Below are 20,710 nucleotides of genomic sequence, written 5' to 3'. Positions count from 1 at the left end.
TGCCCTTGGAGATCTGGCTAAAACCCAGAAAATTCCTTTGCTGGTTTTTCTTTTTTTTTTTCTTTTGAGAGAAAGTCTCCCTTGCCCTGGGGTAGAGTGCTGTGGCGTCATCATAGCTCACAGCAACCTTAAACTCTTGGGCTCAAGAAACCCTCTTGCCTTAGCCTCCCAAATAGCTGGAACTATAGGTGCCCACCACAACACTCAGCTAGTTTTTCTGTTTTATTATTATTATTATTTTTTTTGCAGTTTTTTGGCTGGGGCCGGGTTTGAACCCGCCACCTCTGGTATATGGGGCCGGCGCCCCACTCCTTGAGCCACAGGTGCCACCCAGTTTTTCTGTTTTTTAGTAGAGATAAGGTCTGTTCTTGCTCAGGCTGGTCTTGAACTCCTGAGCTCAAGCAATCCACCCACCTTGGCCTCACAGAGTCTAGGATTACATGTGTGAGCCACTGACTGTACCTGGCCTTTATTGTATTTTTCACTGGGGTGGATTCTACTTACGGACAAGCAAAGGGAGGAAAGATGTGAATCCCAGAGAAGGCAAGTCCATGTGATGCCCCAGAGGACCTGGTCACTGGGGAATGACACCATTCCCACTGCAGATGTGGGCCCTGGTCCCAGGGGAGGGAAAGTACCTTTTGAGAGTGGTCAGAGCATTATTGAGTGAGTGGCGCACTGAGAATGTACGAGGCAGCCTGCAGAAACTTTGCACATTGCCTGTGTTTGCTGGTCTGATTTCTTTGTCCTTTGTATTGTGTGTGATTATAGCCCTTTCTCATTTTACATAGCAGGGAGCAGAGGAGGCCTGGGAATAATGTGCAGATTAAGCCCATTCCAACATGAACTCCATGAACTCCACCTTGGCTCTAATTTTTTTTTTTTTTTTTTTTGGAGACAGACCCTCAAGCTGTCACCCTGGGTAGAATGCTATGGCATCACACAGCTCACAGCAACCTCCAGCTCCTGGGCTCAAGCGATTCTCCTGCCTCCCCCTCCCAAGTAGCTGGGACTACAGGCACTCGCCACAACGCCCGGCTATTTTTTTTTTGCAGCTGTCATTATTGTTTGGTGGGCCCAGGCTGGATTCGAACCCGCCAACTCAGGTGTATGTGGCTAGCACCTTAGCCACTTGAACCATAGGCACCGAGCCATTGGCTCTGATTTTTAAAAAAATTTTTGATATGATGGAAAATTTTTAGTAGATCTCCCTTTTTAAAGGAAAAAATACGTAATTTGGGCTCCCTGGGGGCCATGGTAATGGTTTTATTTTAAGAGGAGGTTGGTAGACATTTAAGTCATCTTCTTCGCTGTCAATACTTTATTTGAAATGCGCTCTCTGCTGAGGTTTTGTGTCTCTCCCTGCTTAACTTGTTCACTTCTCCTGTTGCCCTTGGTGTTCCGCCTCGCTGAGTCTCTTGTGCAGGTTTTTATTCCCTCTGTGTAGACAGATTCAGGGCTTTTTTGTCTTCACTAGTTTGTTCATCTGTGCTGTAAGCATGGTCCAGGGTAGGGTCTGTATAGTTTGGCCTCCTCCTGGGCTGTTCACAGTTTGCCCAGAGCTTCCATAGTCAGGTAGGCTTGGTTAGGATGGTGCTGAGGTCAGTGAGGGGAGGAGGCATTCCTGTGAATTCCCTTGGGATGTGACAAAGGACAGGGGATGAAATCAGTGCCAGGGCCCCACCTCCAAGCAGCCTGCTTCATTTAGACACATGAGGATAGATATCAGGGCTGATGTGCAGCTGCATTTGAGTTGAGAATCACTTCATTAAATGAAGGGAGTTGGACTTGAAGGACTTACGTATTCATCCATATCGAACACTCAGTGATTCCATTAATTCTGTCATTGTTTTTGTTGGCCCACCAACATGCTGACTTTAAAAATTTTTTTTAGAAATTCTACAAAAATAAATTTCATATCGTTTTAGTGATACTGTCTCTTCTTCCTTTTTCTTATTTCTTTTCTCCCACCCTCTTTGGTTAGCTCCTGCAGCCATCATATTCTTTTGTGACATAATTTTACACCTTTGTAGAAAGGTGTTGATTACTCAGAAGGTTGTATGAATAGTTAAAGTCTGATGCTGGGTTTTGTGTTTGCATAGACTCTCCATGGGATTTAAAAACTACTAAGTGTTTAACCAAGTGCCCATTTCAGAACTAGGGAAGCCGATTAGTACTATTTCTATTTTACATGTGATGAAAGATTAAGAACCAAAGGACAGAAAGACAAGGTGGGGGGTGCCCATAACTGGGGCCAGCAGTCATTAGCTCTGGGGCCCCAGCCAGCTAAGGGGCACGCCCGATCTCTCTTTGGGACAATGTACACAACATATTAATTTGACCTTTTGGCTAATGGTAAGCACAGAGCAGGAGTTGAGGCATTAGTTTGCCATGTGAAGCTGTAGTAGGTAGACGAGGTGACCTCTGCATAGAACCAGCCTTCGGTGCCTTCACCCACGTTTGTGTCCTGGCTCCTGTCACTTTATATTGGAAATTACATTCTTCAGATGTGTCTCTCTCTTCTTAGAGTCTCCTAAGGTCAGGGGGAGTCACGTCTCATTCATTGTAGGTGATGTATTCAAATCTCCAGGGGTGAGTCTGGTCCTGTCAGGCTGAACTAGTGCATAATATGAGTATCCACGTGAGTCTTACCTAGATAGGGCCAGATGGTTTTTTTCTAAGCGATTTAATCAGTAGGCACTAGTAAGATATTTTCTTACATGTTTTGTATGAAATTCAAGGCATGTAAGAGAGAATGAGGAAATACTTGGTTTAATTTAGTTTCCATCCCCCCACCTTTTACCTTATAAGCAACAAATACAAATAACCACCCATCAATAACAAAAGCCACAAATCTTTTCCTTCTGCAAAATAATTGTGCAGAATAGATTATTTTCTGTTTGAAGTGCTTATTTTAACTTCTTGAAGTCAGAAAAGATTTCCTCTAAGGGACAAAGCACATGTGTCTTAACATATATTTTCGAAGCTTTAGAATGTTCAAATATTATATAATATATGATAGAAAAAGTGCTAGATTTAAATACAGGCTGCTTCAGATTTTTAAAATATGTATTTGTTACTAGTTGGCAAAAGAACAAAATTGTCAATGTAAACTTAAATGACTTTTTGTTCTAAATATTGTTTCAGGAGCTCTTTCTTAAATCTGTGTAAATAAAATTACACTTGCAGTAGGTTTATAATCCTTGAAAATCCCTAAATCCTTAAAAAGAAAATTGACCCAAGTGTTTAAATAAGAGCTTTATTTAGAGAAGTGAATATTTCTAATTCTCCTGGAGTGCCATTTTCTGGCTACTTAGCAAACAGTATTCACGTATGTACACTCCAGAAATTTTTATTTTTTCCAGTGCATTTATTTGTTAGCATGTGAATTCTAAAAAAAACTGTTTTTAGTTGTGAACAAAAATGCAGCTTTTCTTTTAAAATCAAACTTTAGACCTGGTTGTTTGTACCTTCACATTAACTTGAAATAAAAAAAACAAATTAAAAAATCCAGCTTTAACATAAACTCAAATAGGTTGGCAGAATGAGTTTAGTAAATTTAAATAATCTAAACAGGGCCTGTTTATTAATTGTTGCTGATTGATTTGAATTATCAAACATTTTAATTGTGATTTCCAATGTAAAAGGAATACAAACCAAGCCTCAAACCCTTATGAAGTAATCTCAGTAAAATGCTTTTCAAATTCTGTTTGTGCTATAGTTGGTTTTGATTTATCTTCAACTAGAAATGACATAAATATTGCTCTTACTAAACTAAGAAAAGATTTTCACTTAAAGTACTTAGATTATTTTATCAGTGGGAATAAACTCAACTGGCCTTTGTGTATTTGCCCTAAAAGGGTCTGTGATTTTGCAGCAAATATTGTAACCAGGCATCTCGTCTTATAGACTATTTAAAGTTTTGCCTTAAGACATTTTTCGGTTATTTTTACTTTGTGGGGTTAGCATTGGCATCCCGTCTTACTCATTTTTATGTCTATCGGATCTGACAGCAGCTACTATCTCAGCCCTTACTTATTCTCAGATGCAGACGGACTTTCCTCTTCTTGAGATGGAGTGCCCCCTTCCCTTGGGGCCTCTACCCTCACTCATCCTTGCCTTTTTCTCCTCTTCTGCCTGCAATTCCTCAGTTTCTCTACATCTGAAATGTTGGGGTATCCCACAGGCCCATCTTTGCTCCCTTTCATTCCCTCTCATATACGAGCAACTGATGTCCCGGGTTCTTTTGTTCCTGGGTCCACTAGATGCCTTTTCTTTCCTTTTTCTTTCTCTTTCCCCAGAATCTCACTTTGTCCCCTTTGGTGGAGTGCTATGGCGTCACAGCTCACAGCAACCTCAAGCTCATGGGCTCAAGCGATCCTCTTGCCTCAGCCTCCCAGGTAGCTGGGACTACAGGCGCCTGCCACAATGCCCGGCGATTTTTTTTTTTTTTTAGAGCTGGGGGTCTCATCTCCCTCTTGCTCGGGCTGATCTTGAACACCTGAGCTCAAGCAATCCACCTGCCTCAGCCTCCCTGAGTACTAAGATTCCAGGCGTGAGCCACCGCTCCCTGCGGGCCTTTACTTTCAAATCCTCTTGGTTTTACATGTATAACAGTAGAGCTTCTGGTACTGTTTTCTCCAACCTGTCCCAACTCTGTACTCCCTGGGCGAGCTAATGGAAACCCCATCCTCACAGAAGCCTGAGCTCTGGGAACCACCTGTGATCCTCATGCCCTCAACCCCCTGCCACCCAGGTCTCCACCAAGTCCCAAGAATCCTGTCTTCCAGAATCTTTTATTCAGCCACCTTCTCAGCCTTTATCACTGAGTTTGTCCTCTCAGAGTGCCCCATCTCAGTTCCTGGAAGGGAGATTCTCACTAAACCTCCTCCAAGCAGGGAAATATTTACATTCATGAATCCTTAGCTCTGGCGTCTAGAGATACCTAGAAAGATGTTTAGAAATAAAATGAAGCAAATGACTCAATCCCCCCATGCAGAAAGTAAGTGTAGGTGGATCCAGATCAGAGTCACAAAGAATGAGGAAGTCAGGATTTTCTGGGAAGTGGACATTATGCCTTTGTTTTTCCAAAATCAGTGTCCCAGGTTTGTTCTGGTCAAGGGAACTAAACTTAGTACAACAGGTGGAGTCTGTTTTTCATTCAGTCTCAGCATACTCAGATAACTTACAATTATGTTTAAATAGCATTTAGTTTACTGTTGGCAATTTGTTGTTGAAACTCTGTTTGGCAATATGCCATTTGCTTCCAGATGTTCTGAAATTGTTACATTCTTATTGGTATCCCAGTGATTTTTGTTTTTGGACCCCAGTCCCTCTCCTTTACATCCCCCTTCCACACAGCTTCTTGGGGCTTCTAGGTGGCAGGATGCACTTCGCCCTGACCATGACATCCCTTGAGCTAAAGAAATTAGGCCTGAATAATAAGACTTTCCAGAGCAAGGAGAGAGAGGCTTTGGTCTTTGGCTAAAGTGTATCTTCTAAAGATTCTGTTTAAAGTATAGGAGAGATCGGTACTTGGAAAACCTACCACCTACCACAGCCTCAACCCCTACCTAAGGTATAATGTACTCTTCAGCTTCTTCTGACCCAGGGAATTGAAGGAACAATGAAGTGATTTATTTTGTGTCTTGTTCTTGTTTGTGGCATTTACTGAATCACCATAAATTCACTGTGACTTGACACATTTTCTCTCTCCTTTGATATGGAATCAAAGCTACCAATCGCTGGCTTCAGATGTGGCTGCAAGACACAGCATATAGGAAGGTCAGGTTTTTAACAAGTCTCTGAGGACTGAATAAGCTTTGAATTTTCTGTTCAGAGTAGGCTTAGTAATTGGGAAGATTCATATGACTCTTGATAAAATAATCTCGGACACTTGCTGAGAAAGGTGGCAAGGTTATTCACTTGCATAAATTGGATTTTTTTTTTTTTTTTTGGAAACAGTTTTTTTCCTTGGATAGAGTGCCATGGTATCATAGCTCAGAGCAACCTCCACCTCCTGGGTACAAGTGATTCTCTTGGCTCAGCCTCCCCGGTAGCTAGGACTACAGGTGCCCAGAACAACGCCTGGCTAATTTAGAGATGGGGTCTTGCTCTGGCTCAGGCTGATCTCGAACTTGTGAGCTCAGGCAATCCACCTGCCTCGGCCTCCCAGAGTGCTGGGATTACAGGCGTGAAATATATCATTATTATTTACTTTACAGAAATAACTTTTCGCTGGAAAATCTTGTAAGTACTTTTTTGGAGAGAAACTGTGGCTGTTTTCGCCAAGGCCCTGTGGTAGATTGTTGGCAAAGGTGCGGATGGAACCTGAATCCCTCCCTCCTCTTTCAATTCTGTCCGTCCTGTCATCTTTCTATATTAACAATTTTTAGGCCTTGACATGATGTATGATAATTTGGCAGTATAGGAGTGAGCTGTAGCACAAGCAAATACTCATTGGGAGTGGATATTTAATGTATGTTGAAATTTTGGCTTTTTAAATATTGCTTAGGTCTTATGCTTTACGAATCAATTTATCCCCAAAGGTTTTTTAACTCTTCCTATGATGTAATAATGTGAAGAGATACACCATAATCTGTATGGCAGAGAGATCTGGGAGGTGTGCTTGGAATAAAAATCACAAAGAGAAAAATCTTTTGAGTTGGGTCTTTGAGAGTTATGCCCATGAGCACAGAATACAGACGTATTTTAAAAATAGAAAACCACCTCATTTACTGTACACATTGACCTTTGACCTGAATTGGAAAAGGGATTTTTTTTTTTCTTTTCCTCTGTAATCTTGTTAAAAAGACATCGGCCCTATGGGTATTGGGCTGTAAATTGAATTTTCCTTACATAGAAAAATGGAAAAAAATTGGTTTAGGTGACGGATTATAACAAAAACTAGGCCATTTTTAAAATATCAAACTTATGCCTGCCTAGTTTAAATTTGTGCCAGCCCACAAATATTAAACTCCGTGTTGGGGTTGTTCAGGGTCTGAGCAGGTGCGCGGCTGTTCACCTCTGTAGCGTGGATTCATCTTCATGCCTAACGTTTCTTTGGAGAATCTTGTCAGAAGTTAATGATGAGGGGGTTTAGCAGTAGGGACACCTGGCAGCAGATGAGACCTTTGATTACATTCTTTTAATCAGGTTTTTTCCAGGAGAAACCAAAAGCTTTACAGTCTCCATGTGAAGCAGCCCTGGCATATTGCTGATAACGATGTCAGCTGTAGGCTGCTCACTCCTTGATTAAAACCTAGCTTGGTCCTCATCCCATTCACTATTCAACTCTTAGGAGATACAGGGCTGAGTGCTAACTTATTAATGAAGAAAATAATGATGCTGGATTTGGATAAATATTCTATGAGTTCATTTCAAACGCTTGTCTTAATCCCACCATGTATGGATGAAGACTTTCCAGTGTATATTGCCATGAAATCTAGAATCGTTGAGTAATGTTTTGGTGAACCACACTGGAGACAAACCTCTTTGGGAGGTGACAGCTTCTCCAGAGAGGACCTTTGGCTTTGGAGTGGGACCAATCTGGTTTTGAACTGTGTCCTGGGGGTGGTTACTTAACCTTATAGGGTGTTGTGAGAACGTCCGTCCTCCAGAATGGCCCTTGACACATAAGAGGTGCTTAATAAATGTCGTCCCCTTCTCTTCTCTGGAAGTTGTGCGTTTCCCTCCCATAGGAAGGCTCTCGCAGTATTGCTTCCCTCAGTGCCCTTCCATGTGAGGAGGCTGTGGCGTGTTTACCCTGCAGTGTGCCAGCCTGTCACCACCAGCTACTTACCACTAACACTCCTCTTTCTCGGCAGGTGCCTGAGATCATCAGCTCCATCCGCCAGGCGGGGAAGATCGCCCGTCAGGAGCTGCACTGCCCCTCGGAGTTTGATGACACGTTTGCCAAGAAGTTCGAGGTGCTCTTCTGTGGCCGCGTGACGGTGGCGCACAAGAAGGCCCCGCCAGCCCTGATTGACGAGTGCATTGAGAAGTTCAACCATGTCAGCTGCAGCAGGAAAGCAGACCTGGACTTGCCCTCACAGAGCCCCGACAGCCCCAGCCCCGGGAGAGCACTGCCCTTCCTGGAGAAGCTCGGGTCTGAGCCACTCTTGGGGACTGGGAGCTTGGGGACTGGGCTGGTGGGGCCCGCCAGGAGGCCCATGCGCAAGTCCTCCTCCCAGCCTGGACTGCGCTCGCTGGCCTTCAGGAAAGATTTTCCCGATGGCAGCCTCAGGAGTAGTGGCTTTTTCAGCTCTTTTGAGGAAAGTGACATTGAGAACCACCTCATTAGCGGACACAATATTGTGCAGCCGACAGATATTGAGGAAAATCGAACTATGCTCTTCACGGTAAAATGTTACCACGCCCCATCTTTATCCCCATTCTGAGGTTCTCGCTTAAGAGAAAATCAGCTTTACTGAGCAAAGATTCTTAGTAAATTGCTTTGGGATTTGTGTGTGAATTCCATATACTTTTGTACTGGGTAATTCTTTTCTCAGAATTAAATTCTTACTTTAGCCATAAGCCTTCAAAGTCATCAGAGAACATAAGGAAAATCCATCTTATGCTTATGTGTAATTTTTATCTCCCTCCCACCCCTCTAGTTTTAAAGACACCTTTCGACAGGCAAGAACAGTTAAAATATGTAAAACAGGCCAAAAGAGAGATTTTTAAAAATGTATATGAATTTTAAGTCACGTATTTCAGCAAAAACTTAGAGTTAAAAAATGTTCTCTTTACTATTTTTATTAATTTATAAAAACATTTACCCTTTGCTAACTCAGGATAATTGGCTTGGTAAATAACATTATATTTGAAATTTATGCCCAAAGCGAAATACTAGTTTAGTCAATTGCTTGCTTATTTCTAGAAAAAATTTGTTAAACTGACTGCCAAATGCTAGAAAAAGGATGGATGGGGAGCAGTCACCAATGGTTGCGTTCCTGTGGTCCGTGCTGATCTGGGCACCTCTGGATGGGTTTGCCCACTCTGGGTCCCCCTGGGTCTGAGCTGATGGGATGTGAAGCTACCCCAGCAGTTAGCTGGTCTTGAACTATGGAGGGAACGGATTTTTCCTTGGCCCCTTCTCTGCTTCCTCTTTGAAATTGTGCAGAGAACAAAATTACCTTAACAAAATTACCTTACTGTTATGCCTGGTTTTTGTGCCTAGCTCAGGGCAGTGAGAAGGCCCAGGGGAAAGGAAGCAGATGACTTTGGGTAATGCTGGTGGGTGCCGGGTGGGTGTATGCAGGTTTAAAATCCAGGAGGCATCCCACAGGATAAGTAGGGATGATTTCTTTCCCTTTTCATCATTGACCATTATACTGAAAACAAAGGTATATTGGCAGTCAGATTTGTACTTTAATTTGTGATCTATCTTTAAAAAAAAAAAACAAAACTACAGCAATCTGGTGTCATTGAGAACACTGCCCAGTGCATTTATTTATAAGTACTTACCATGTGACTGCTGTGCAGAAGGTCCCTGCAACATGCTGGAAACCGAGCAGTGAACAAGGCAGGTATAGGTCTCGGCCCACGTGGAAGGTAGATTCCAGAAGGGAAACAGGCCACTGAGAGCACAAGTAATTATGTGATTACAGTTGTGACAGATGCTGGGAAGGAGAAGCAGAGGGTGCTGTGAGACTGGAAGGGCGCCTTTGAGAACGTGATTTGTATCATGTGGAGATTTCTGTGTGGCCATGTAGGAGGCACCCCTGGGCTCAGGGAGCAGCAGGTTAGAAGACCCTCTGGAGAGATGGAGGCTGGTGCCGGGGGCACCCCTGCAGCCTGTATGCCGCCTTTGTTGGGCAGTTGTCACGGGCCTGCCTTACTTCCTTCGTTTCCTGCTAACCTGCTAACCTGACAATAAGGAAGAATCTTACCAGTGAGGCCAGTGGCAACTTCCCATCCTACTTCTTTGCCTTATTTTTCTCCAGGGCACTTCTACCATTTGACACCACTGCAAATAAAGGAGTGAAATATTTTGACCCATGTCCCCAGAAGATAGGCTTTACAAGAACAGGGATTTTATGTCGGTTGTCACTAGTGCCCAGAGCTCAGCCTACAGTGGGACAGGTGCTCAATAGATGTTTTTTGGATAAGAAAGAAATCCAGGTAACAGCCTGAAAGCAAGGAGAGAAGGTTGGGTTGGGCTGGTCCTGGGGCCAGAGGCAGGAGCTTCATCAGGTACCACTGCAGGGGTTGTGCTCAGGATTTTGTTGTTAGTCCTAAAAGCTGCTGTCTCTGAATAGTTTAGGACACAGGCTGTGAAGTGAGGCTGTACTTGGGGGAGGCCAAAAGCACTATGGGGAGGAGAGTTAAGAAGTTGCTGCAGCAGTCCAGGTGAGAGATGGTGGGGCTTTCATTGAAGGTGCTGGGGGTGGAGAGACATGGACAGAGGGGCAGACAGCCTAGTGGTCAAGTGGATGGGACGTGCAATTAATTGGCTGCCCTGGGGAAAGAGGGATCTCAGGAGCCCCACTCAACTTTTGAGGCTGATTTGTTCTTTACAGCCCAGCAATAGCCAAATAATAATGCTCTGGAGCTTCTCAACTGTGAGATTTCCAAAGGTTCTTTTTAAAAATAAACAAAGATTATCTTCATTATGTGTATAGAGACATTGACCTCCAAGAGACTAAACATACTGAAAAGACATAATTCATTCACTGTTTACAAGTCGGGGGGGATATTGTGTTGGTTCCTACTCCTGAGAGACACACAGTTTAATGTAGAGAGAAGTTGCATGTTAGAAACCAATGTTGTGCATTACACTTGGTATCCATGGGAGGACAAGGGTAGAAGGTTACCTGTCCATCTCCCCCGGCTGGAATACAGTTTAGCAAGTGTGTGTGGCAAAAACTATTCTGAGTGCAAAGGCATTCCCAGAGCAAAATGCACAGTGCTTGGGGCCTCTCGTCAAGAGTTTGATTATTTTTGCTTTACGTCCCAGTTTCTGAGAAGCTTGTGTATCTGATTTGGATTCCACATCAAAGTGTGGACTTTAGAGGAGGAGATGGGATTGTGAATTACTGCGGCAGTATCAGGATGTGACCACAGAGTTCTTGGTCTTGAGCAAGAAGTAAATCTATAGAAAACAACAGACACCGAAACCCAAGAAGCGTAATACTGTGGAGGGGAGGCATCCAGAAGGCACCTTGCACACCTGCAGTGTGGATATTGCAACAGAGCCCTCCCGCTGTGCAGGTCTGTTAGTGCATCAGGTCAACAACACAGCGTTAACACGCTGATGCCCTAACTTTAAAGAGCAGTTTACATGACTGCCTCCATATAATATGTACTTAACAACTGGCAGATTACTTTAACAATTTAAAAAAGACTGGCCCATTAAAATTATCATTAGAAAGTTTTGGAAGTTTTAAAAGAGACAGCTTCTGTTTTCTGGAAGATTCACTCATGCAGAAGGACCCTTACTTACATCCTGACACCTGTTGCAGACTTCTGGGTATTTGGTCTTTTTAGAGAAGACTGCTGTCCCTGTAGGCAAATGCCCCCAAACTGTCCTGTACTCCTGAAATCTGCAGGATAGGTTAGAACCTTGGAAGTGATTTTCCAAAGTGATATCATCAGGATTGTATAGGAATTTTCCCTTTTTGTTCTTTATTTTCGTAGGTCATGAATGAGAAAGTTTGTACAATGAATATGAATTGAACTCTCATGAAAAGTTAGCATTTTTTGTTTGTTTTGTCTTTTAAGATTGGCCAATCTGAAGTTTACCTCATCAGTCCTGACACCAAAAAAATAGCATTGGAGAAAAATTTTAAGGAGATATCCTTTTGCTCTCAGGTAAATGGTGATGGGTTATTGGTTTAATTGCAATTGAATTTTTAAGTGAATTCCATTAATATCTGTCATACCACAAAAGTGCTAAAGGGTACAAGATAATATGTTCCCTAAGTACTGTACTTGATTTGTCATTTTGCATTCCTTCTTTGTTTTGGCATATTAAGGAAAATTATAAACATAATTTTGAAATTAAGAATTTTGCTCTTAGCAACAAAACCTAATGGACGAAATAGATCTACTGTTTTTGTTTCAATTATTGGTAGGAATGTTCCACGGGCACAATTTCCGGGTACATATGTGTGTGTTATATTTTACATGTCCACACAAATACATCTTTTTAATAGGTAATGCATTTCTACTTTATAAAAATTCATAACTGGTACCAATCATCAACATTTCTTCTTCCTTACATAAATAGTGCTTATCTTTGACGATTTTTGATGTTTCACTCAGAATATAGTGTCTACTTAAAAACTTTTATTTTTATTATTTTATTTCAATAACAATGTTTAAGATAAGGACTAGAAACAAAAACCTTGTAAAGAATGGATGAACATAAATACATTCAGAAAAGGAATCAGACAATTGCTACATCGAAATATTAAGCAATAATAATAATAATGCAAAGAAAGTAACATTCACATTGTCAAACGAGAGTATGTCTATTATAGAATGCTTCTACTCTGAGATTCAGTATGGAGCCATCAGTTAACTTCTTATTATTTTTTTAAGTATCAAAAAATAGACAACTAATATTTATAAATAAAAGTAAAAGATAATTTCATAAAAACAGATCATGCAAAATCTAATAGATAATAGAAAAAGAAGAAATACTTCAAAATCATTCTATGTGATCTGGGTACACCTGATATTAAAATTGGAGAAAATCTATTATTATAAAGGAGAAATTACAAACATGTCACTAATAAATGAAGATACCATATCCTAAACAACATATTAACAAGTTGAGTTAAAAATTAATGTTTAAGTAATGTACTTTGGTTCAAATTAAAACCAATTTATGTGAAAATTGGTCACTATTTTCTTGTTTTTTTTCCTTCTTTTCCTTTCCCTCACCCCTTCCCTCCTTCTCTGTCTGCTCTAACCTTCCCCCATTCCCCACTGTGTCATTAATTGTCTTCATATCAAAATTGAGTACATAGGATTCATTAAAAACTTTTTTCTGATGATTTTCGAGATATTTCATAGAGAGATGTTGGAAGAATCAATTACAATGAGCTATAGTCAGAATCTTCCTAAAACATGTGCACTCACTTAACATCATATTTGGCTATTTCTTTTTAAACTCTGACTTTTCGTAATTTATGAAATAGTGTAATAAAAATCTTAGTGGTTGTTGATTTATAACATCTACTTAAATAATCAAAAGGGATTTTTTTCTCTCCAGCAAACCATGAAAATAATGTTCTCCTTAGAGCGAATGGAGAACGATTGAAAAAGAAAAACTTTTTCTAAATCATATTTCCCTAAGTTGTAGCTTTCAGCTTGTGCTTAATTGTCTGTCGGAGACCCCTGATTGAGATACCCTGGTAAAGTCAGAGTTTAAAAAGAAATAGCCAAATAAAGGGAAATATTTGGCCTGAAAGTTAAATTATCCACAGAGTTTTTATCCTGATTTGCAAATCTTTCTTTCTTTTTTTTTTTTTTTTTTTCAGTTTTTGGCCAGGGCTGGGCCTGAACCACCACCTTCAGCATATGAGGCTGGTGCCCCACCCCTTTGAACCACAGGCGCTGCCTTTTTTTTTTTGGAGATGGAGTCTCAAGCTGTGGCCCTGGGTAGAGGAGTGCTGTGGCGTCACAGCTCACAGCACCCTCAAACTCTTTGGCTCAAGAGATTCTCTTGCCTCAGCCTCCCAAGTAGCTGGGACTACAGGCGCCCACCACAACACCTAGGCTATTTTTTTGTTGTTGCAGTTGTCATTGCTGTTTTAACTGGCCTGGGCTGGGTTCACACTTGCCAGCCTCAGTGTATATAGCCGGCACCCTACCCACTAAGCTATGGGCACCGCCCCTGATTTGCTACTATTTCTGTTGAGATATTAATGTTAGATGTTTGCTTTTTCCTGTGATAGTTTTATTATTTCCTAAGGAGTACAGTTTATGTGATTCCCTGAAGTTCAAGGTGTCAGTGCCCATGTCTCTGCATGCGTTTGCTTGGAGAGGACAATTTATGGAAGACGTTTTATCTGTATTAAGGGGCCTCTGTTGGCTGATTTCAGACAAAGTTTATATATTAATATTTACTAAAAAGAGCTCTTAGGAAACTGTGGTAGAGCCTTGGCCTGATATCTTTTGGAAACTTCTTCAACCCAGCATGGTGGCTCACGCCTGTCATCCTAGCACTCTGGGTGGCTGAGGCAGGTGGACTGCTTGAGCTCACGAGTTTGAGACCAGCTTGAGCAAGTGTGAGATCCCGTGTCTAAAAAAAAATAGTGGAGTGTTGTGGTAGGCGCCTATTTGGGAGGATGAGATAAGAGAATCACTTAAACCGAGGAGTTTGAGGTTGCTGTGAGCTAAGATGCCATGGCACTCTTACCAAAGGTGACAAAGTGAGACTCTGTTTCAAAAAAAACAAAAACAAAAAAACTTCTCCACTCTGTGCATATAATTTTGGACTTATTATTTATACCATTTTGCATCAGTATTTACCTATTTGTTATCTTAGGAGGAAAAATGTATTTAAAATTTTTTTTTTAAACCTTTCTGTGTGTGTAGTTGCATTTCTTTGTTGTTCTCTGGTCTGCCTTTGAGTTTTTTGTTCGTTGTTTTGAGAGAAGGTCTTACTTTTCATCGCAGGGCTAGAGTGCAGTGGAGTCATTATAGCTCACTGCAGCCTCAAACTTCTGGGCGCAAGTGTTCCTCCTGTGGCAGCCTCCTGAGTAGCTGGGACTACAGGTGCACGGCACCACACTTAGCCAATTTTTCTGTTTTTAGAGATGGAGCTTTGCTTGCTCTTGCTCAGGCTGGTCTCAAACTCCTGATCGCAAGTGATCCTCCTGCTTGGGCCTCCCAAAGTGCTAGGATTATAGACATGAGCCACTATGCCTGGCCTGCCTTTGATTTTTTAAAACTAATTTATTCTTGAATGCCTAAGAAAGTTCTAATTTTTCTCATTTTAATACTCAAATGAGCACTGAACTTGAGTTTTCAAACCTTAATTTCCTTATTCTTTTGTGGGTAATTAATGTAACATTTTAGTATAAACACTTTAATCTTCATATTTGAGAGCTGTTTTTAGATCTGTTTTTATTTTTAAATTAATTGACTGCCTATTTATAGAGACAGGGTCTCACTCATCTCCCAGGCTGGAGTGCAGTGGCACAGACTCCTGAGCTCAAGTGATGATTCCTGCCTCAGCATCGCAAGTACTTAGGACCACAGGCACATGCCCCGATAATTAAAAAAAATAAAGTTATGTGGAGACAGGGATCTCACTGTGTTGCCTAGGCTGATCTTGAACTCTTGGCCTCAAGTGACCCACCTGCCTTTGGCCTCAAGTGGTCTGCCAAGCGCTGGGATTATAGGCCTGAGCCACCACACCCAACATGGGTCTGTTTTTATTTTAAAACGCCTGAGAAATAGTAATTTTCCAGTGCACTTTAAAACTGTGCCATTTACCTCTTACGCGCCTATTCTGGATGCAACTTAAACCTGGTTCTCTTCTTCCCCTGCCTTTGACAGGGCATCAGACACGTGGACCACTTTGGGTTCATCTGCCGGGAGTCTTCTGGAGGCGGTGGCTTTCAGTTCGTCTGCTACGTGTTTCAGTGCACCAACGAAGCTCTGGTGAGGCAGCCCGGGCAGTTCCCACCTGGGAACCTGTTTACAAGGAATTTCAACCTCCCTGAATTGTCAGTCCTTAACAAAACTAGATGGTTTCATCAATATAACATTATTTAGCTTTAATTATTCATTCATGACTATTTGGTAACTAATACACATCTGAGACTTTTCTAGTGTGTGTGTGTGAAATTTTATATTATTTTGAGGAATTTGCTCAGTTTCACCCTCTGGCCAAACATGTCAAAATGACATCTTGGACTTCTGATCCAAAATATTTGCTTTTCACTCAGTATTTAATCTGTATCTTACCTGCTTAAATAGCTGTGAGTCTTAAAGATGTATTTCTCAGACTGTAATCCCAGTCTTTATTTCAATTATTATCTGAAGAATAGTCCAGAAAAATCTTTTTTTTCTTCTCTTTTTTTGAGACAGTCTTGCTCTGTCACTGCCGTTACAGTGCAGTAGCATTGTCATTGCTCCCTACAACCTCAAACTCCTGGGCTCATGCGATCCTTCTGCCTCAGACTCCAGAGTAGCTGGGACTACAAGTGCAAAGCCACAACTCCCAGCAAATTTTTCTGTTTTTAGTAGGGTTGGGTCTCATTCTTGCTTAGGCTGGTCTCAAACTCCTGAGCTCAAAGGATCCTCCCACTTTGGCCTATCAGAGTGCTAGGATTACAGACATAAGCCATTGCGCCTGGCCCAGAAAAATCTGAGCCAGATATGAGCCAGGCACAGTGGCTCATACTTGTAGTTGTAGCATTCTGGAAGGGCAAGGAGGGTGGATTGCTAGAGCTCAGGAGTTCAAGACCAACCTGAGCAAGAGTGAGACCCTGTCTTTACTAAAAAAAAAAAAAAAAAAAAAAAAAATAGAAAAGCTAGCTGGGCATTGTGGTGGGCACCTGTAGTGCCAGCTACTCAGGAGGCAAGAGGATCACTTGAGCCCACGAGTTTGAGGTTGCTGTGAGCTATGATGATACCAACAGCACTCTACTGAGGGCAACAGAGTGAGGCTCTGTCTAAAAAAAAAAAAAAAATCTTAAAAAGTCTTTCCTATTGATTTTCTGAAATCTCAGCCAGCTAATTTTAAATTGAGTTATTGGTGGCGTCTATTTCTCTTCTCTTTGATTAGGTCGATGAAATTATGATGACCCTGAAGCAGGCTTTCACGGTGGCTGCGGTGCAGCAGACGGCCAGAGCGCCAGCCCAGCTGTGTGAGGGCTGCCCCTTGCAGGGCCTGCATAAACTCTGTGAGAGGATAGAGGGTGAGTGGGGGATCCTCTGCAGCTTTAACACGCAGGCAGGACAGGTTCCAGGGAAACCTAGATGGCAGGCTGTGTGTGTCCCTGGAGTGGTAGGTGGACTGTCTGCATGCAGCAGATGTCTCCTGTATGTCGGGGACAGAGGTAAGATGACCCGTTCTCCCCTTATCGTCTCCCCTGCAAGGTACTGTCAGGGTGGTAGAGGAGTTAGGGAAACAGGTAACCAAAATGGGTGCATAGCGTTTACCAAGGTTGTGTGAGTGGTCAGTGAGACTGGCCATGAAGAAGAGATCTAATAAGGTAAGAAGTGTCAGACTTCCATCAGGCTTCTCCGTTAGAAAGGTTGCCAGCAATCTCTACTGGTCCAGCTGCAGGGGAGTGGAGGGAGCAGAAGACAGGTCGCAGATGAGAAGGGAAAGAGAAGAAGTAAAAGTGGTGAGTCTTAGTATTGACCACAGTTTCTAGAAACTCGTTTAGAGAGAAACTGTAATAAAATGTTATGGTTTGTAGCTAATATTTAGTGAATACTTAAGATGTGTTAGGCATGGTGCTGGGTGATCTCTGTTATCAATTAAGTCCTCACTACATTAGTGGGAGGAAAAGGGACTGTTTATTTTGCACATTTGTGGACGGGTAAATTAAGGGTTAGATATGTCTGGGAATAAACAGGCCACAGAGCCCCTGCTGTTACCTGCTGCCAGAGCTTTCCAGGAGAATGTCATGCTGGGAGAAGACCGAGGGACCAAAGCCTAGACTGTACTTTTAGAATTGGAGAGAGATTGCAGCAAATTCAGAGGCCAAGTGTCCAGAGGGACTAGACTGGTTAGAATGCAGCTGAAGGTGGGGAGAAGGGTGGGGAGTTGGCCTTAGGCAGGAAGAGAGAATCTCTGTCTCTAGGACTGAGAGGGGCAGAGGTAAGAGTGAAGGTGGTGGTGGTGTTTATCTGAGAGAGTCTGGAAGGCAAAGGGGTTCAACCTCTCTGTTCTTGGTTTTCCATTTTTGTTCTATTTACAGGAGGATTTCTAATTTTTTTGTGTGTGTGGTTTTGGAGGAAGGGTCATGTGGTTTAAGGAAACCATTTTATTGTAGAAACAAAGAACAAAGATTTGATCATTTCCCATATATCTAGAATGCTTACTGTATGTTACAATTGTGTAAAGGAGAGGTACATTAGCATTTATGCCTGATTTTCCTTTTTTTATAATTGTAACAATATACATAAAATTTGCTATTTCATCCCCTTCTTAAAGTGTGAAATTCATATCTGAGCAGCATTTGTCTTTAGCGCTGGGCACAGAGCTGGGGGCTCCTTTTTAGCTGTTCCATCTCCTGGAGATTCCAAGTGTCTCTGCAGCAGCCTCTGTCACCCTGTGACCTGCAGGTCCTGGGAGATCTGTAGGGAGGACAACGGGACATCCTTAAAGCTGGGAAAATGTCTTGGTATCTCTAAGCCATCACTCATCACCCCTCTGGAAAAAAGCAAAGAACCCTGGAAAGTGAAGACACAACAGACAGTAGTCAAGCACCCAGGCTGTGCCGGGACCAGTGATCGGCATTCTCCCACCTCCGAAAGAGCTGCGCTGGGACCGTGATTGGTACCCTCCTGGACCTCTGGAAGAGCTGCACTGGGACCCCCAATCAGCACCCTCCCAGACCTCCGGAAGAGCTGCGCTGGGACCCGTGATCGGCACCCTCCTGGACCCCAGTAAGAGCTGCGCCAGGACCCTCCCTGACCCCAGTAAGAGCTGCGCAGGGACCCGCTACCCCGCCTGCCAGGCCTCCCCATGCCCTGACCAGGACTCCAGGAGCTGCGCAACCACACGTCTTCCCTCTATACCCTCCCTGCCTCCACACCGCCCGCTCATCTGGCCAGGGACTCTGGTAGCCACGTGTCCTCCAGAGCCCTCCCTGCCTCTGTGCGGAGCCCTTCTCCTGGCCAGAGACTGCTGGAACCTTGGGCCCTCTGTGCCAAAGTCATTGGGCGCCAGGCACTCCCAGAACTGTGCGCACCATCCCCCGCCCTGTTTTTGCTCCCACAACCAGAACTCCCTGGCTGGGGCAGCCCCAGAAGAACTACACAGGGTCACTCCCTACAAAAATCCAGCAACAATAGAGTGATCCCCCTGGATCTAATCTTGGAGAGACACCACCCCAACTCTGAGGATGGCCAGAGGCAACAGTGAAAAACAATCATGAGACGAAATCGAAGGAAATACTCTGGCAATATGAATAATCAGAGTAGATCAACTGTCCCAAGGATCAGTGGGGCAGACACAGCGCAAGATCCCATGCACAAACAAATAGCTGAGATGTCAGAAATCGAATTCAGAATCTGGATAGTAAATAAGATCGAATTAGAATTCCAAGCAGTAACCCAAAAGATGTCTCAAGAATTCAATGAATTCAAAGATCAATGTAACCTGGCTTATTGTACCCTCAATGAATCCCCAACAATAATAAAAAAAAAAAAAACAAAGACCAAATGACCAAAGATTTTGACACATTGAGACAAGAAGTTGCAGCTCTCAACGATCTGAGAAACATAGTTAGACTCCTTCAGTAACAGAATGGAGCAAGCAGAAGAAAGGATTTCTAACATTGAAGACAAAGCTTTCGAATGCTCCCAAACTCTCAGAGAGGAAGAGAAATGGAGGGCAAAAACAGATCACTCTCTCAGAGAGCTCTGGGATAATTCGAAGAAAATCAATATTCGTCTTATAGGGATCCCTGAAAGCAATGAAGTGGCTTCACAAGGCACAGAGTCTCTTCTCCATGAGATTATGAAAGAGAACTTTCCAGACACGCCAAGAGATTCTGAATTTCAGATAGAACTCCAGCACAACTCAACCCAAATAAGACATCCCCCAGACACATTATAATCAATTTCACTAAAGTTAACATAAAGGAGAAAATTCTGAAAGCAGCCAGACGAAAGAAAACCATCACCTACAAGGGCAAGAATATTAGCATAACTGCAGATCTCTCTGCTGAAAACTTTCAAGCTAGAAGAGGATGGTCATTGACTTTTAATCTCCTAAAACAAAATAACTTTCAACCCAGGATCCTGTACCCAGCTAAACCGAGTTTCATTTATGATGGAGAAATTAAATACTTTAATGACATTCACATGTTGAAGAAATTTGCCACAACTAAACCAGCTCTCCAGGATATTCTGAGATCTATCCTCCATAAAGACCAGCATAATCCTCCACCACAAAAGTAAACCCACCCAGAAAATTTTGATCAAATTCCAACTTCCACAGTTGCAAAAGGATTAAAAATGTCCAGCGGACTCTCGAAAGGCTTATCAATATTCTCAATTAATGTGAATGGTTTAAATTGTCCTCTAAAAAGGCACAGGTTGGCTGACTGGATACAAAAACTCAAGCCAGATATCTGCTGCATACAAGAATCTCATCTTACATTAAAAGACAAATATAGACTCAAGGTGAAGGGATAGTCATCTATACTCCAGGCAAATGGAAAGCAGAAAAAAGCAGGTGTTGCAATCCTATTTGCAGACGCAATAGGCTTTAAACCAACCGAAATAAGGAAGGATAAGAACGGACACTTCATACTTGTTAAAGGTAATACTCAATATGAGATTTCAATTATTAATATTTATGCACCCAATCAGAACGCACCTCTCACTGGATAAAAGATTTAAACTTAAGACATGAAACTATAAAAATACTTGAAGAAAGTGCAGGGAAAACTCTTGAAGGAATCAGCCTAGGTGAATATTTTATGAGGAGGACTCCCCAGGCAATTGAAGCAGTATCAAAAATACACTACTGGGACCTGATCAAACTAAAAAGCTTCTGCACAGC

At 42.4% G+C, this 20,710-nt stretch overlaps 1 protein-coding gene across 5 annotated transcripts in view; it reads left to right on the top strand.

Moving 5' to 3' along the window:
• The window catches only part of TBC1D1 (TBC1 domain family member 1), a 233,458-nt gene that overhangs the window by 102,588 nt on the left and 110,160 nt on the right, over positions 1 to 20,710 (top strand). For all 5 annotated transcript variants that reach the window (XM_053577462.1, XM_053577464.1, XM_053577466.1 and 2 more), the window contains 4 exons: positions 7,827 to 8,360; positions 11,725 to 11,814; positions 15,517 to 15,621; positions 16,751 to 16,883. In XM_053577462.1, the coding sequence (XP_053433437.1) occupies positions 7,827 to 8,360; positions 11,725 to 11,814; positions 15,517 to 15,621; positions 16,751 to 16,883 (862 nt within the window). The remainder of the gene's footprint in view (positions 1 to 7,826; positions 8,361 to 11,724; positions 11,815 to 15,516; positions 15,622 to 16,750; positions 16,884 to 20,710) is intronic.

Source organism: Nycticebus coucang, chromosome 23 (assembly GCF_027406575.1).
Source record: "Nycticebus coucang isolate mNycCou1 chromosome 23, mNycCou1.pri, whole genome shotgun sequence".
Classification (NCBI taxonomy): Eukaryota; Metazoa; Chordata; class Mammalia; order Primates; family Lorisidae; genus Nycticebus; species Nycticebus coucang.
Note: the sequence above shows the minus strand (reverse complement) of the source record. Positions and strands in the feature narration are given on the sequence as shown.